The following is an 18,141-nucleotide window of genomic DNA, read 5'->3' on the forward strand; positions in this document are numbered from 1 at the left end:
TTACAAGTAACGCTAATTGATTATTTGTTATAATTACACTCCCCCTTGGTCATAACGACCATTTCACCTCAAGTGCCTTCCTCTTTCGTTTGCTCCTTCGCAAAATTGGCGTCTGGTTTGTCTCGCCTTCAGGCAATACAACACACAGTTCTTCATCATCATCTGGATCCTCATTCGATTCGTTATCGATTCTTACGTGTTTTAGGTCGCGTATTTGTCGACACACTTTGTCCAATTCAATCTTGTATTAATAGTCGCATCGGTTATCCGGGGGCTTTACCCATACTTTGTCCCCAAGTCTAAGTTTGTTGGTGATCTTCTTATCATGTGCATTTTTATTGTCGTCAATTCCTTTTACTCTAATTTCGTATTGGTATAATTTATTTGCGGATGCTGTTGAAGACTTATTACAATCTTTTGGACTGACATTATCCCAACAAACTGCCTCCAGTATGCTGCACGGAAACTTCTTCGCTGTTCTTTTGACAGTGCCATGACATTGTTCTGCAATTCCATTTCCTGAAGGTACGTAAGCTCACCTAAAGCTAAGTTTAACGTTCCATTTGTTCATAAACTTTGAAAATAATGTACTTCAAAATACTGCAGCATTATCAGTCAAAATTTCATTTGGAGCGACTCGTTCTAGAAAGATTGCGTTTAATTCCTGAATAACACATGCACTTGTTTGATCTTTAAGATGGCGCCATATTGCATACCGTGAAGCCCCACAGTCAATCAGTGTAAGATAGTGTTGCCCCTCATAATGAGTTATATCCATACCAAGTCGTTGCCACGTTCCTTTTACTTTGATCTTCCCTCTCAACCACTTTATTGGACTTAGATCAATGGATTGGTGGGCTATACATTTTTCAACCACTTGTCTGAATTCTTCCCTGCTTACTGATGGGTCAATTCTACGAACAAAATAAACTGTTCTCTTCGCACCATAATGTCCTGTGTATCTATGAACATGATTTATTTCTTTGGAAAATAGAGAAGCACTAATCGTTCCACCTGCAGCAAGTTCAGGGGGCTTATCGACTATATTTAACCAACTTCCAGGCACTAGAGTAAGTGCATCGGCTAAATTAGACTCCAAGGGGAAAAGTTTGATATCCACTCAGAGTTCGTATTCGTCTAAAATAGCCGTCTTCTAATCAGCATTTCGTTAGAAGCTTTTGTCTTCAATCTGGATTTTCCAGTCAGTACATCGGTGACCCACTGAAATACTGCTATTGAATCAGTGAAAATATTCAAGATATTCATCTTTCAATCGAGACCCAGGTTTAGTCCCATGATTATTGCATCGAGCTCCGACATGCTTATATGTGTTATATTATCTTTTCTTAACCAACAAGCGTCTTCGATTATATTTCCATCAACTTCGACAGTCACACCTAGCGCTAGTGAACTAGTAACCACCCACACTGTTGCCTTGTTGCCATAAACATTCCAAACTCCTTTGGCAGGATCGTCGTTACGCGTTCTTTTTACCATATCGTTCACCATTTTTTCAACAAAATCGCATTATATCTTTTCATTCCATGTTTTTGTTAGGGTGTTTGCCGATCTTTAAACAAATGACAAAGCTTTTCGCAACCAACCAGTTCCTTTCCAGATTTTTTCGTCTTGCGATTGAACTTTGTCCAACACCGCTTTCATTATGACGAACGCAACGTTTAGGCTAAATCCCAAATGTGTTAAACGAAACCTTTGTCAACGGAACACAACAGCTTGGTAATGCACCAAAACCTACATGCAACTCAATGATTTTGAGTTGCATGTAGGTTTTGGTGCAGATTTTGGTGCAGATAAACCCTAATTATTTCTCTTTCACCAGCAACAAACTGTAGATTAACATTACGAAAAAAAGAAGTCCATATGGTTTTTAAACAGTATGTTGCTTTTCATTTGGCTGGCAGCAGCTGAAAAACAGTCATCTAGTTTGAGGTTTCACCTGTAAATATGCTATTGCCGGAGGTGGTGTTTTTTTTTTGTGAGAGCAATTCATCCCATAAGATACGCTTGAACTCACATTCGATTCTATAAACTACTCCCTTTCTATAACCAAAAGCGCTAAAGCTCTATTCAACTGGGACACAGAGACTATTTACTCTGCCAACGCTTGATTAACATGTGGCAAACATTGTTGAAATTATTAGAATAAGCGTCACTTAGCTTTGTGCGTTATTGGGCTGTATTGTTGTTATTGAATTATATTGTTGATATTTATGAACACAAAAAAATTATCTGCATAGAATATCGACAATAATAAACACTAAGAAAAACTAATGAGCAAAATTCTCCAATCTTTATTTTCTTTCTTGGAATAAATTTTAATTTAGTGAAGCATCTTTTTCTAAATGTTTCTTATGCATTTACTTTATGGATTGTTACCTAATATTATGCAAGCTTTCTGGATACTTTGCTTTAAAAATTAGAAAACATGATTTTTGAAAATCTTTGATAAGTTATTTGATTGACATTTAGGTCTGTGGAGAGGATGAATTAGGCTCGGGCCAACATACTCTGGTAGGCCTCTAGAGCCAAAGAACGGCTATAAGAAGTGCATGAGGGTTTTTAGTTAGCACCTCACCTGAAGAACTTTTAATTGGCTCAATTTTTTTTTTTTTTTTGGTTTCTGCTTGTGGTTAAAATAAAGTTTATTTTAAAAAAAACGTCATTATGACGTCATGGTATGAGACTTTTTTTTCATTTTTAAAAAAAATTATAAATATTTTCATACTTATCTATTTGAAAAAAAACAACAGTTTTTTCAACACTCCAACTGGTGGATCCTCATGCAGCGGGAGGCCCAGGGCAAAAACTCCGCAGTTACCACCTGGCGATAGGTTCATCAACACTTTTTTATGTTTGCAAAATAATGGTAAACTACTCAATATATTTATTTATTCAATCATATTTTTTTTACAACAATATTATCATTTATTATATTAAAAAACGTGTTCGAATTCATCAAACTCTAACGTAACGTGTGTTTAGATAACTAACGATTACTGTATTACAAATACGAAAACTTTTACGATAAAGGCTTATCTTAGATTGCGTATGTTTTAAAACTTAATTTATCTTTTTTTAGAATCGTTTTTATTTGAACACATACAAATACACAAAGGTTTATAAGATATACAATTTAAAACAAAAATTCGCTTTTTTGTAATACTAATTATTAAAGATATTTTGACACAAGGATTTTAAAAACTAATGCTAACAACATTACAAAACATCTGAATAAATCATTTTTAAAAAAGATTATTAGTCGTTGCTGTATGAAATTTTAAAAAGATTTGTTCGTTTGGAGCAATCAAAAACCTTATTTGTTAAAGAATATTCTGTTAGTTAAGAAAAGAAACCTAAATTAGAGATAATGTTTATGTAGAAATTAACCAACCCTGATTTTTAACTTTATATTTTTTTAATGTTAAATCAAAGTCAAAAAATGTTGTTCTAAAGTAGTGTGGGTAAAAATCGATGCTAGCAAAAAAAATTCCATCTACTTTTGAATTTGGCATTCATCGCTTCTATAATAAACTAAATAAAAAATGTATTTAAAAAAGGTGACCAAGTAAAAATTCAGTTTCATAAAAAGGTGACCAAGTAAAAATTCAGTTTCATAAAAAGGTGACCAAGTAAAAATTTAGTTTTCATAAAAACAAGTCAGATTTTCTAAATATTTTTTAACGGATTTACGATGTTGTTATAAATCTTTTATAAGTCCTTATACTCAATGCAAGTTCAGTCCCAGGATTAATCTTTATAGAACCTTTTGACAAAGTAGCTAAGTTGGTTTTTTATGCTAATTGTATATTTGTAAAGCATGACAAGGGTGATACATTTAATCTAAAAGAATTAATGCGATTTCACATTATCTATGGTGAATCATTAGCAGATTAAGCTTTGGCTAGGTATTTAGAATCTTCATGGTCCGTTTAGCAGTTTAACCATATATAGTAAGAAAACATGTAAAATCATAATGGCTCTATTAACAGATTATTTTGTTTCTTTAGAGCGAATGCAAAGCTTTTCTTGCATTGCATTCTAAATAATGACATGGTTTTCATCATCTCTACACACACATACACACACACATACACACACACACACACACACACACACACACACACACACACACACACACACACACACACACACACACACACACACACAAACACACACACACACAAATTAAGTAAAATAATTACAGACAGAAGCGTAAGGACATTTTTCTTTAATTTTAGTTATTTACTTTAAATTGAATTTAAGTTAAACTTTTACTTAACATGTTAATATAGATTCTTAATAGAAACCATGTTTAGCAGGAAATAATTCAATATTCAAAGTACGAATAAGAAATTTCGAAAAGATAATCTTATGCTGCTTCAACCTCTAATTAACAATACAGATTATAATCAAGCCGTTTTCTGTCCATACTAGCTGTTCAAAGTAAAGGCATTTTTTTATTTCAAACTATGATTTTCGTGAAAAAAATTCAAAAACCGTTGAATGTGTATTGAAGCGATCTAGAAGGATTCGTTTTTTTTATTTATTCAGATTTATATATTTTGTTGTTATAAAGGTATATTTAAAAAGATATATTTCTCAAGATATATTAGCGGTTGTATTACAGTATATATTTTCTTTTGCAGTTTTGTAAACTATGGCTGGCATTACCGAAGATGATCTCGACAATATCAGGGAGAGATTCGATCTTTTCGATAAAATTGGAGATGGGAGAATTGCAGATACTCAAATTATTGATGTACTTCGAGCCTGCGGCTTAAATCCTCTTACTGGCGACGTAGAAAAGGTATAGATCAAATTACTTAAATGACGATAATTTTTGAGATTTTAGCCCAATCGGTAACGTTAGCTAAATATAAAGGACTTTTATTGCTCAAGTCACTTCTTTTACAGATCAAGAAAGAATCAGCTTTGGTTGGCAAGCGCATTGACTTGGAGACATTTTGTCCGATATACGAACAAGTAGCAAACGCGCCTGGTCAAGCAACGTACGAGGATATGGTTGAAGCTTTTAAAACCTTCGATCGTGACCAAACTAACACAATTTCAGCAGCTGAATTACGTCAGTTACTTGTAAATCTAGGTGATACTTTAACCGAAGAACAGGCTGACCAAATAGTTCAGCCACACGAAGATGAGAAAGGTTCGGTGTATTACCAACAAGTTATCAAACAACTAATGGCATCATAATTTATAAACTCTGTATATAATAGTAGCAAGGAATACTTATAATCTTGAAGTATTTTACGGAATTCACCTTACAGCATCATAAATTTTTCAATGATGCCGCGCTTTTTTTAGCAGTAATAGCAAGCGAAAGCTACTAACATTGCGGTCAGGGCACTAATACTATCTTTTGAAAACTAAAAACCAAACAAATAAGAAAATATAGCTTTGGTCCACATAAAAAAAGCATTTAAATTTACAGTCAAAAAAATAGAAATCGAGTTGAAAACCAAGGCAACATATTATTTACAGGCACTTTTGGATTTTCTTTTCAATAACGCTTGAAAATAGATTTTTTTTCTCTCAGCAATAAATCTCATTGTGACTCTGAGCTTTAAGAGGGCTATTTTTCCATTCGGATAGGGTCAATTATGACGGTGAATTTGATGTACTTCAGTTATGTTATGAACTTTGTTAAATATGTCAGTGGGGCGGGGATTACTTATGCTCTATCGGGAAAAACATCGTTGGTTCAAAACAAAAAACCTAAATGTTTTAAAAAAAAAATTAAACGTAGCGTAAGAGTATATCAGGTTCATAAAAATATTGAATTAATATTCAAGTGTCTTTTCGCATTCATAGCAGCAGTTGTTACCTCGATTCAAACCGGGTTATTTGAAATGTTCAAAAAGAGAGCAGTCTGAGGTAATTTTTGCAACAACAAAGTATGAATGGCCGAAGAACCTGCACTAGAGAAAACTTCAAATAGACAATTTTTTTATTTTTAAATTGATTCTAACAAAGTTAAATTCTTCAATTATGATTTGTTTTACCTAAAGTAATATAAATGACGTTGGCTATATACTTTTCAGTTATATCTAAATCATAGGTTTTATTTAAAACATGATATGTATAGCATATTTATAAAATTTTTCTTTATGTTATCAAAATTGCTCATACTAAAAGTCAGTATTGGATAAAATTTCAATAGCTATGTCAAAAGTTTTTTTACTTTTTTTACTTTTTTTTTAAACATATATTGCATGTTGTAGCATTACAACCTGAAGAAAAAAAAAATAAAATGATAAATGAAAAGATTTCAAGTATAGAGATTTATGATAGTTACACAGAGAAAAGAATATCTAGTCATGATAATGTTGATTATGGGACTGACAAAAGGCAATTATCAGAAAGGTATGATATGAAATTCGTGTATATATAATTTTACTATACAAGATAACAAAAACTGATATGGCATTAAATGTTATTTGAAAGTTACAATTCAACAGTATATGTTTAAGGTGTAAAAAAAAAGAAAAGAAAAGAAAGATCACTCTCCTTAATTGAAATGGTAAAAATAATAATGGTTAAATATGGTAAAGTGAATAATAAAATGATATGATAATAACAGTAGCTATAAGAAAGTTACAATTCAACAAAATTTAGGTGTAAAAAAAAAGTTCACTCCCTAATTAAATATGGTATGTTCGGAGGTGTGTAGTTTTTACATTTAGTAAATCGCTAAAACATTTGTTTACAAAGTTCTTGATTGTTTTGATTGTAACATTAAAATGTCTTTGGCATTTTAAACTTTGACTTTGATAAGTTTATGCTGTCTAATGTTTTAGTTGTGAAGAGTGTTTAAATTTAAAAGTGTTATTGACTCTTAAAAGCTCCATAAAAAGGGAGGTTATATTTTTAAAAGAAAGATTTATCATATAAGCTTTTCAGATAATCTTTTAAGATAAAAAGTAGAAATCTTCTTTCTAATTTTTGTGCATGAATATGTATAGCTACTTGAAAATTGGATTGGAGAACATGGATATTTATAGTGAATCTTCTCTTGGGACTGATTTTAGTTTATATAAGAGGAGTTCTCCACAGAGGTAATCTATATAATTTATGTATGTAATGAAATTAAAAAAAAAAAAAAAATCAAATCTGATAATAAAAGTAGTGACATGTTCTTTTATTCAGGGTTTTTGTTAATCGAAGTTTAAGTATGGAAAATATTCGATTTTTTGGCTTTGATATGGATTATACATTAGCTGGTAAAATTATAATTCTAACAGTTCTAAGTTGTTTTGGGTATGTTATTTCTGAATTTTTCTTATTTTGAATATATTCATTCTATTACTTTTATCTAGTATATAAATCACCTGCATATGAAAGTATGTCATTTGATTTGGTTGTGGATCGTTTAATTCATGAAGGATATCCCACTGTATATTTTTTGCTTTATAGTTTTCTTAGATACTGTTTACTAATGTTATTTTTTTCTCTCTATTTATATATTTACCTTTTGTTAAAGGAATTAAGAAACTACAAATATGATCCTTCATTTCCTGTAAGGTAAATCCACATTTTGTTTGTTTTCCATTAAGTTTTATTAATGAATGAACTGAGAAAAGAATTTAACTGTTGGTTTTTCAAAGCATTTATTATTATTTGTTCTAAAACTGTTAACGTAACAATTCATTTAGGAGACCCTCTCCATAAAGAATTGTTATGACTTATATTATATAATCTTTTATATTATGTAATCATTTTTAAAGATATCTGTAATAAATCGTAAAGTTTCCAAAAATTCCATTGTTATACAAACAACCTTTGATTAACAAATATACAGTTAAGTCTGTTTAAACAATCCCTTTAAAAATAAATCAAAGCATTTAATCCAATTTAATGCTTCAGTTAATTTATTCAGTAATAATAAATGCTTCAGGTAATTTATTCTGTAATAGCAAATAGCAGATAAAAAGTATAATAATTTCTTCACAAATTGTAGAAATTTTTTTATATAAAAGTTATTTTAATGTAGAGGGCTTCTGTTTGACAATGTTTATGGGAACCTGTTAAAGGTATAAAATTTATTTGATAATCTTTTTTTCTAAAAATATAAACATGTTTATCTTTTTAATAATAGGTGGCTTATAAAGGAATTATGGAACAAATGCTAGTGTATTTGTGTTAACAAAAGATTATAATAGTTTATGCTTAAGTCTCTTCATATAAGTAAACAAATAAAAAAACATGAAGTTACTTATAAACTTTTAAGAGGTTTTATTATTACAAAATCCTGCATTTTGTAATTTTTATTTAAGAAGGTTTACCTTAAAATCTGTAGCCCTAAAAAAAACATTTTCTTTTTTTTTTTTAAGTAATAAAGTGTTATAAAAATATCTCAAAGTAATAAAGTGTTATAAAGATATCTCAAAATAACTAGAATTATAAAGATGTTATCTCAAAATATATGATCAAATATAAAAGTTTGCATATCTTGTTGCATAATTACAACTAGCACTAAATTTGAGTTATAACATTTTTAGGTTGATACCTATGGAAATATATTAACATGTGTTCATGGGTTTGAATTTGTAGTAGGGCAAGTGTTTTTATGTTAGTTGTTCATTCTAGTTTTAAAGTTTTGAATTGGTGTAAAAAGCTAGTTAAATTTAAAATGTTTAAATACAAGAATATTTTATTTTCCTATTTAAAATTCAAAAGAAATATCTGATTAACTGGTATAAATAAGGGAGTTCTAATAACAGTAGTTTATAAGTTTTTGTTTTATTTTTTTAGACCAGAATTGAGAAATACTTACCCAAATAAGTTTGTGCAGGTAAGTTCTTCTATACTTTTTCCTTCAGTTCTTTCCCTTGTAATTCATATTTAGTCAATATTCTTTAATTATTGGTGTTGTCAGGTAATCTAGGTATCTTAAAGATTTAAAGCTTAAAAACAGGTTTTCACAAAAAGTTGTACTTTTGGTTAAACCATGAATTGTGATTAAACCAAGTGTATGTATTAAATCTGATTTTTATAATTTTTAAATATATTAAATATATTTAAATATATTTGAATATATTTAAATGTATTAAATATATTTAAATATATTAGATATATTAAATATATTTAGATAAATTTTTAAATATTGTTTAAACTTATTTAAATATATTAGGTATATTTAAATATATTAAATATATTTAAAAATATTAAATGTGATTTTTGTTTTACTTTTGATGTTTTTTTTGTCAACTAAATTTAGCCATTATACATCTCTAGTTTTAAATAGTAAACTTGTATTACTTCTAGTTTACAATTATCTTTCAGTTTCGAGAAGGATTCAGAGAATAATTTAAAAAAAGGGGTCTCTTTAATATTACAATCTGTTTGGATTCAGATATCTTGGTGATTTTATTTTTAGTTTGATAAAGAGAGGTTTACAATCAACAACACTCTGTTTAACTTACCTGAAATCTACTTGCTTGCATGTATTGTGCACTTGTTCGAGAAAACGCTTCCTGAATTCAAAAGGTTTTATAAAAATGTTTAACCGTTTTAAGTTTGTGTGTTCTGTAAGCTCTTGAAGGTATTGTAATTTTTATTTTAAAGATGATTAGTATTTGATTTTTTTTATTTAGAGAGGATAAGGGTGTTGTGAACAACAATGTTTTTATATCTTATAAAAGCATGGGGAGAGATATTCGTCATGCCATGGATTGGGTTCATACTTATGTAAGTAGATTACTTATTCAGTAAAAATTTTACATTTTGAGATGTTTTATTGTCTATAACTTCTTTTTTCTACAAAAATAAAGACCAATGGGAAACAAAACTTCCTGTCTAAATTTCTCTAATGATCTTTAGAATTAAGCAATAACTTTGATGCCTTTTCTTTCTAAGGAATCTTTCCAACATGCTATCTAACAACCATGTAAATCTACATAATTTTAATACATAAGATTTTTTTAAAATAATAAAAAGTTACATTTAACTAACTTATGGTAACTAATTTAACTAACTTTTAAGTAATAATCTATGCTGTTGATAAACAAACCTTCCATAACTATTTTTTTTTAACAAAAACCAATAATTGTTCTAAGTTCTTAAAATTTTTTTTATTCTTTCTCTTTTCAAATTCTTTTTCATGGGAAAAATTAATTTTAGGGCAAGTTAAAGTCAATTACTATTGCTGACCCAGAGAAATACATTGCAAAAGACGTAAACTGAATATGTTTTAAATTTTTTTATTCTTTAAAATTCTCAAATTTTTTTTTTTACTCTATTTTAGTAAATATTCTTGATATTTTCAAACTGAATTATAAGTCATAACAAAATATTTCTCATTCATATATTTTTGTTGCAGCCACGAATTCCACAGCTACTTTACAGGTTGGAAGGTTATTTTAAATGTTTTTTTTCTTAAATTTTATAATTTTGTGCTAATTTTGGCACCTTTTAATTTTGTTTTAATAGTTTTTTTAACTTTTTCTCATTTAGAATGAGAAAGGCAGGGAAAAAAACATTTTTACTAACCAACAGTGAATATAAATATACAAAGGTGTCTATAAATGTTTTTTTATCATGTAGTGTTTTGTACAATACTTTTATAAAGTTTCTACTTATATAATATTTGTTGTATAATACATTTATTTAAAGAAAAAATTGAGGTTAAAAAAACAAAGTTAGTTGAAGAGGCATTTCCTTTTGTTAAATTAAATATAACAAGGTGTAGTTATATTAAGTAGAGAAATTTTACTTTGTTTTGGTTTGTTTTTCAATTAAAGAATTTTTTTTGTTACAGGAAGTGATGAAGTTTCTCTGCGATTGCAATGAAAGTCCAGAGGTGTTAAATTTTTTTGTTTATATATACTTCTTACTGTCATTATAATAGTGGGGGAACCCTCCATGTTGAACCCAATTAAAAAACAAATTCTTATTTTTGTCAATTACTTTTAAAAGGTTTCAACAACAACTCAAAACTTACAACAAAATCAAGAAATTGACTTATGTGTTTATTATGGTGTTTAATTTTATGGTGTCTAAATTTACATTATAGTTATATTGCAAATTTGTATTGTTTATAATTATATTGCAAATTTATATTGTTTTATAATAAAATAAATTTATATTGTTTTATAAAAAAATAAATTTCTAATTTAACATATCATGTGCTCCATTAGAACTTACTCGATTCATTTTAATCCATGATTCCATTAGAATTCCAAAACAGTACATCTAAGAAAACAATAGAGTTTATTTTATTCTGCCATTAGGGCAACTCCAGACTCTGTAATGTCATTTACCTCTTGCCTTATAAAGTATATTTTCTTATATATTTTACTTTATCAACTTGTTTACAAAATATATTTATACTTATACTTAACATGTGTATATTTAGTTCATTCTGTTTTCAATGTGTTTTTGCTAGGTATATTTTTGTTTAGCAAGGTATATTTTTGTAAGAAAAAAGTCATTTTCTTTTCAATGACTTCTCTTAGAATTTTGAGGTCCAGTAATCTCACCTTTTCATGTAAAATTACTTTTTTACATTGACATTTTATAAATTGTCAATGTATGTATGCATATATATATACATATATATACATTTTAAGAAACTGTGGTTTACAGGAAGGTGTTCCACCCCCTCAATGGAAAGATCTCTTTGACCTTATCTTGGTGGATGCAAAAAAGCCTCTATTTTTTGGTGAAGGTAAGATTGTTAAATTTCTTTTTTGCATGATGAAAACTACTTTTGCTTCATGTGTGTAACTGAAGTATTATTTTATTTAGGAACTGCACTTCGACAAGTTGATGAGGTAAGGAACCAACTTTTAAATTTTGATTTTTTTTATCATTTACATGAATAGTGGTGTGAAAAATTAATCTATAATTTTAGAAAACAGGACAACTTCGGATTGGCCGTTATATGGGTAAACATGAGCATGGCATCATATACTCAGGGGGTAAGAAGAAATTTTGTTTAATTAGATTTTGATGTTTTATGATATTAGAAATCTATTCTTTATATTTGCTTTAAAATTTAGGAAATTCAGAAGTTTTTTCAGAATTGATTGGAGCTGAAGGGAAGGTAACTATAATATTTCACTGAAAAGTGAACTAAACACCTTTACTTTCTGACATGAAATATATTGTGTTGCAGGATATTCTTTTTATTGGTGATCACATCTTTGGAGATATACTAAAATCAAAAAAGCAGCAAGGATGGAGGTATCCAGCTCATTATTTACATTTTTAATATTATTTTAAAAAAGGTTTAAATTATTGAATTCTACCCTATTAATGTGATTGTAATTATTACAAACTATATAAATACTATAAACTATTACAAAGGTTTTTAATGTTACTTCAACCAATTGTTAATTATTGTTAATTCTTTGTGACATTTAACTTTTAGGACTTACTTGGTTGTACCTGAGCTGGCTCAAGAGCTTGATGTTTGGACTACGAAACAAGGTTTGTGAGAGGAAGTTAAGTATTGTACTATTTTAATTTGCTTGTGCAGTTGTTCTATTTAATAACTTTTTTTAGATATGTTTGAGAGATTACGTCATTTAGAAATTCAACTAGCTGAAACTTACAAGTATGATTTTGAAATTGAACTTAAAAAAAAGTTTGACAAATTTTTCAGGAATGTACTTCGTTGTATATTTAATCTGAAGAAAAAGATCCCAAAAGTTTCTACTTTAATTTTACTGAAAATTCGTCTCAGAAGGGAACAAACTAGAGCAAGATTTTTTCCACAAGTGATATTCTATTACTTATGAAAAAAATTTTGAACAATGTTTCATAAAAAAATCTATATCTAAAAATGCAATCCAGTTAGACTACTACCCCACATTACCCAACTGGGGGTTGGTCCGTGTTATTTGTAGATATGAAAAAATTAGATCTTGTATATAGTAAACATTTAAAGGTTGTCAAACTTTGTAACATAATAAATGCATCTAATAGTATATCCATAAGAAGTATGTTTTATAAATTTTTTTAATTTTCATGTACAGCACAGAAAAAGTCGATGCTTTTTAAAATTTGCTTAACATTTAAGAAGTGATTGCCCAAAAAACCTTTAGCTTGATTATATTTTTATGTCTATGCTAAACTATGGACAGCATTTTCTATTGAATACACGAGTTGCAAGTTGTAGAAATTTATTTCCGCACTATTTTTTTTTTTAGTGTAACCAACTTTTTAGTATCGCATTTTTTTCTGATTAAAAATACATCAAAGCGCATTTCTGAAAAGTTAGTGCAATAATCAAATTCGGCGTATATTTATTCAACACTAATTAAGTATAACTGCTGACTAATATTTTTTTACTGTTAACTACTACTACTACTTATAAACAAGACAGTTGCAGGTCAGTCCTGCTGACCTGCAACTATTTGTTTTATCTTAAAAATTGCGATCTAAAAGAGCATTTCAACATTTTGACATCAATCAACGCGGAAGGTGTACTCTTCTTGGTGCTTACAATCTTTTGGTGCTGTTATATTTTTCTATTTTCTATTTTAGGGATTTGGATTCTACTAATGTGGACAAGATAGACATTACGCAACTACGCAGTGATATAAAGGTTTAAATTGTAACAATTAGTTACAAGAGTATTAAATAATTTTTTATATTTATAACAAATAAATTTTTTATAATTACAGGAAATTAAAAAACTTCCAAATAAAAATTCGAGGTATTTAGTAGAGTTATTAATAATCTGTTTTCTTAATTTTGATGTTTCGACAACAGGGCGTTGTCCACAGCATGGAAATGTGTTACGGACAACTTGGAAGTCTTTTCAGAAGTGGTATTTTTTTTCTCCTTTTAGCGTATTCTTTTTGAACTCCATCAAAATATTTCATACATTTAAATGAGTATTTCAACTTCACATTTTCAATTTAATTCCTTTTTTTTTTCTTTAAAAAAATAAATAAATAAAGTTTGGCAATTATGATTCTTGACCACTATCTAAATGTTAAAAATTATCAAATGCTATTTGCAAACGGTATTTGTTATTCAGGGTCTCGACAGACCTTCTTTGCGAGTCAAAGCATGAGATATGCAGACCTGTACGCAACATCATGTGTAAACTTACTTTACTATCCGTTCAGCTATCTTTTTCGAGCTCCTTCGCAGCTGGTAAGTGTGACGTCTTTGGATTTTTAATGTGATTATTTAGGCATTAGGACTTGTTCTTGTGAGAATTCTATTGCAATTGTTAATTTTTTTTTATGGGTATTCCTTAAAACAAAAAAACTAATTACAAAACATCGTTGCAGATGCCTCACGAATCGACAGTTGAGCACGAGCAGCCAATTACCAATTATGGTCCATTAGAAAACGCCCGCAGAAGCACTATTAGAGACGGTGCGAGTCAAAGTCATCGAACTCTTACAGAGGAGCATGAATGCGACGAGGAAGAATGTGGCGAATGTTCTCTTATTCATACAACTTAGCGAACGGGTTCAGCGAAAACAGTTAAAATATTTGCAATTTACTTTCCGAAAATTTTTTAACTGATTAGGAAATTCTTTGCTAGCGTTTATAAATTTATTATTTATTATATTATTGCATTCTAACAAAAAGAGTTTTTTTTGTATAAAATTTTTCATAAAATTTGCTGTCCTGTATTTTTGTTTTACTAATTTTAAAAAAAGTTAAAGTAGGCACTTCAGTCCATTTTATGATCTCGTAATACAATTAAGCTAAAATGTTAATTTTAATTTTATTGCATTCAAAATGTTAATCTTGTTTTAAAATGGGTTTAACCAACTTTGTAGCACTTCTGGTTGTCAAGAAATTTGCATTTTTATACTACCTAATTTGACATTTTTTTAGACAAAAAAACGCGTTTTTTTATTTAGTTTTTTTTAACATTTTTTTTTAGCGTAAAAATTTTACGCAACGACTTTAGGCAATAATCTATCTGTTATCATTAAACAATATACAAATAGAACAACTTTCAGTTCACAACTAATCTTTAGAAAAAATATATATACAGAAAAAATATATATAGCAGAAAAATATATATACATTAATATAGTCATAGACACATTACACATTTCTAATAAAATATTACTAATAATATATATAACTAGTAATTATTTCAAATAAATTGTAAAATAGGCTTTTTACAAAAGTATAACCTTTCCTTTTTCAAGGTCAACAAGCAATGGAAAAGCCCATACTTGATTTTCCTCAGTCTCATAGACCACATCAAACAAAGTTTTTTTTAAGTTAGGAGTTGACTTGTTTACTCGAAGAACTTCACCTGTACACCAAAAGTATTTTTTAGTGTCGATTTTCATTATTTTATGTTGAATAAATTTCCCAACAAGATAATTAACATCATTTAGAATGACAGCCAAGATGTTTGTTTTTTGTTGATTTGCTAATTGAGACAGTCTTGCATTCTTTAATTTTTCACTTAACTCTTCTTTCTCTTTTGCAATCAAAATATCTCGTTCTTTTCTTTCAATAAGAATAACTCTTCTCTCAATGGGCTCTGGAAAAGTCCTTGTTCTAATAACTGATTGTAAATTACTGAACAACTCATAGTTTGTTAAGTCTTTTCGCTTACTACCATGCATTTTAGTTTTGTAAAAATATTTAGGTTCACATTTAACTTCCATAACATACCTATAAAAATCCAACTGTGCTCTTAATATTTTTTTGCTTTTAAATGTGTCAACTAACAAAACATATTCATCATCTGCTTCTTTTGAGGTCAACCACACCTTTGTCTTCAATTTTAACAACTCATTAACCGATTTAGCTTTTTTTAAGAAGGCTTTGTCTTCAGCTGTTTTTTTAGCTTTATGCTTTTCAGACAACCTTTCACTTATTTCAAACTTTAATTCTAAATGACGTTGTTTGTATTTATCTTTCATTTTATTAAAGTTTGTTGAAGCTTTTTTTAGCAATGAGTCACGCTCATCTAAAGTCTTTTTATCCAACCAGTCTAGTGTTTTGTTTTTATACCACATAGTATAAGCTTGTATAGTTTGTATTTTGGCATTTGGCTTTGTACGAATTAAAAGATCCAACACCGCAAAGTCACTTTCTGATGCTTTGTTTGTTGTTGGAACATTCTCTGCAGCCTTACTTATATTATCAGAAGGATGCCAATATTTACCTCCAGGAAGTTGATCAGCAGATTGTCTTTCCAGAACAACTAACAAAGAATGACAAATTACTTCTAATGTCTGCTGTGTTAAAATATTTAAATCAGTGTCATTAGTCTCTTCAAATAATTTATCATACAAAATATCTTTATGAATATTAACATCACTTGGACTGAATATAGGTGTTTTCAAGATCATAATCGATGATGCATTTTTACACAAATCTGAAAGTTTCATTTTTAGGGTTAACAAAAATGGATTCATATCAAGAATACTCTTTTGTGATTCAATTATCCGCCAAAGTGGACCTGTAATTATTTTATCAATTATTCCAAGAGCCCGCACTTCTGCTAAATATAATTTGTTGCTAATATCTTCTTTAACTGCAAGTAAAAGATTATTTTGATTTGGCCAATTTTGAAGAAACTCTAAAATATCTTTTGAATGAAAATACAAAGCTGCAGCATTATAATATAATATATTAAATCTGTTACCAACAAAGGGTGCAAGCATACACTTACTTTGTCCTTTACCAGCAAGAAATGCATTAAAATACCCAGCAACTCCAGCTTCATCACTTCCCCTTACATGAAAAGCTTTACATGCAGTTCTTATTAATCTAGTGGCACCTGATTCAGCAGTATTGAATGCAAAAATATTTTCATAACTAGTACTTAAAACTAACTTTTCGAATGAGTTAATTGTTTTATCAGTTTCTGTTGCAAAGTTAGATAATAAATGCAATTTACAAAAAAAATTAGACATTTCAATGAAATCTGCTTGCTCGCCTTTTTTTAAACCTTCCCAGTTCTTTATAACTTTAGGCAGTAACTTTTTCCTCATATCTTTAAGCTTTAAGTTAAACAGTGGATTAACTGGCCCAAGATCAGACATGGTAGTTTTAAAAGAACATACAAGGTTAGAAAAATCGTTTTCCTTGCTGCTACTTTCTAAAATGTCACATATATCATCTGTTTTGGTTAACGCATTAATAGTACAATCTGCATCACTGCCAGCCATTTCACATAATCCAAAAGATAAAGTACTTCCATTTGTGGTAGTAACTTGGAAATTTTGAAAATGTCTATGATGTTTAGTGGTACCGTCACTGTGAAGACAATTGCCCGAATTAATTTCTACAGTGTTTATCATTTCTTCTGCAACTTGAAGTTGAGCAAGTGCTAAAGCCTCAGTCATAAATCGAGATTTTGTACCAATTGAGGGAAGCTTCTCTATATCTATCTTTGCTAGTTTTTTTAAAACAATTGTGATAACTTCATTAACTTTGTTCATGCTGACATTCAAAGAAACTAACTCCATAATAACTTCTCTTATATCATTAGAATACCTTCCGTTTTGAAATGTTATTATTCTGCGATCATGGAAAAGAGAACTTAAATTAAAATCTTTATTTTCTTTGCTTAATACTCTAGTGTCAGGAAAGTCTGTATCCTTTTCAGGATTATTTAAACTGTTAGAAGACAAATTTTCATGTTTATTTACTACCATGCTAAACTTCTTGTTTACATAATACAATTTTTTGCATGTAATTCTTTTTTTCTCATGAAGGAGTGCAACTTTATTGTCACTTTTTTCAAGCTTAACTAACAAAAATTTAACTCTTTTATTAAGATTTTTAATGACTTTATTATAAAAATCTTTTAATTCTTTTATTTCCTTATTTTGTTTCTTTTTTTAATTGACGAATCTTTGCTTTATTACTTGCATGTAATAGTTTATATGTCCTTCTAGGGTCGTTAGATGTAAATTTTTTTTTCATATTACTAATACGAACATTAGCAGATTTGAACTTATTTATACAACCAGATGAAGCAAGTTTCAATTTTTTAAAACAGTTTTTCGAGGTTTGTTGGTTCAACTTTCTTTTTTTACCCTTCGTTTTATTTTTTTCACTTGATATACATAATTCACAACTAGTTTCCGAAATAGGCGGTTTAAAGAGCATCAGCTTATATATATATATATCTTCTTTTATTGTTTTTTTTTAACG

At 28.8% G+C, this 18,141-nt stretch overlaps 3 protein-coding genes across 4 annotated transcripts; 2 read left to right on the forward strand and 1 right to left on the reverse strand.

Moving 5' to 3' along the window:
* The first annotated feature begins 4,327 nt into the window (after positions 1 to 4,327).
* Positions 4,328 to 5,281, forward strand: LOC149890619 (myosin light chain 6B-like). Its single transcript, XM_090081532.1, has 3 exons — positions 4,328 to 4,464; positions 4,668 to 4,828; positions 4,936 to 5,281. Exons 2-3 carry the CDS (start codon positions 4,679 to 4,681, stop codon positions 5,230 to 5,232), a joined length of 447 nt encoding a protein of 148 aa, XP_089937658.1. The 5' UTR covers positions 4,328 to 4,464; positions 4,668 to 4,678; the 3' UTR covers positions 5,233 to 5,281.
* A 954-nt stretch (positions 5,282 to 6,235) lies between these two features.
* Positions 6,236 to 14,675, forward strand: LOC145180774 (cytosolic purine 5'-nucleotidase-like). 2 transcript variants are annotated; one of them, XM_090081529.1, is made up of 25 exons: positions 6,236 to 6,402; positions 7,002 to 7,094; positions 7,186 to 7,259; positions 7,356 to 7,432; positions 7,520 to 7,560; positions 8,030 to 8,069; positions 8,538 to 8,593; positions 8,791 to 8,830; positions 9,416 to 9,525; positions 9,633 to 9,726; positions 10,159 to 10,212; positions 10,358 to 10,383; positions 10,492 to 10,552; positions 10,796 to 10,837; positions 11,623 to 11,704; positions 11,785 to 11,810; positions 11,891 to 11,957; positions 12,039 to 12,082; positions 12,155 to 12,222; positions 12,410 to 12,468; positions 12,544 to 12,595; positions 13,528 to 13,588; positions 13,756 to 13,813; positions 14,027 to 14,145; positions 14,286 to 14,675. In XM_090081529.1, the coding sequence occupies exons 1-25, from the start codon at positions 6,290 to 6,292 to the stop codon at positions 14,460 to 14,462; spliced, it is 1,734 nt and encodes a 577-aa protein (XP_089937655.1). In that variant the 5' UTR covers positions 6,236 to 6,289; the 3' UTR covers positions 14,463 to 14,675. The 2 variants fall into 2 exon arrangements, with proteins under 2 accessions (XP_089937655.1, XP_089937657.1); XM_090081531.1 differs by lacking the exon at positions 7,002 to 7,094.
* A 394-nt stretch (positions 14,676 to 15,069) lies between these two features.
* LOC149890620 (uncharacterized) lies at positions 15,070 to 17,782 on the reverse strand. Its single transcript, XM_090081528.1, has one exon. It carries the CDS (start codon positions 17,637 to 17,639, stop codon positions 15,138 to 15,140), a length of 2,502 nt encoding a protein of 833 aa, XP_089937654.1. The 5' UTR covers positions 17,640 to 17,782; the 3' UTR covers positions 15,070 to 15,137.
* Positions 17,783 to 18,141: the final 359 nt, after the last annotated feature.

This window comes from Hydra viridissima, unplaced genomic scaffold, assembly GCF_058129835.1.
Source record: "Hydra viridissima isolate aposymbiotic clone 2 unplaced genomic scaffold, HvirCarnegie_v1 scaffold_3, whole genome shotgun sequence".
Classification (NCBI taxonomy): domain Eukaryota; kingdom Metazoa; phylum Cnidaria; class Hydrozoa; order Anthoathecata; family Hydridae; genus Hydra; species Hydra viridissima.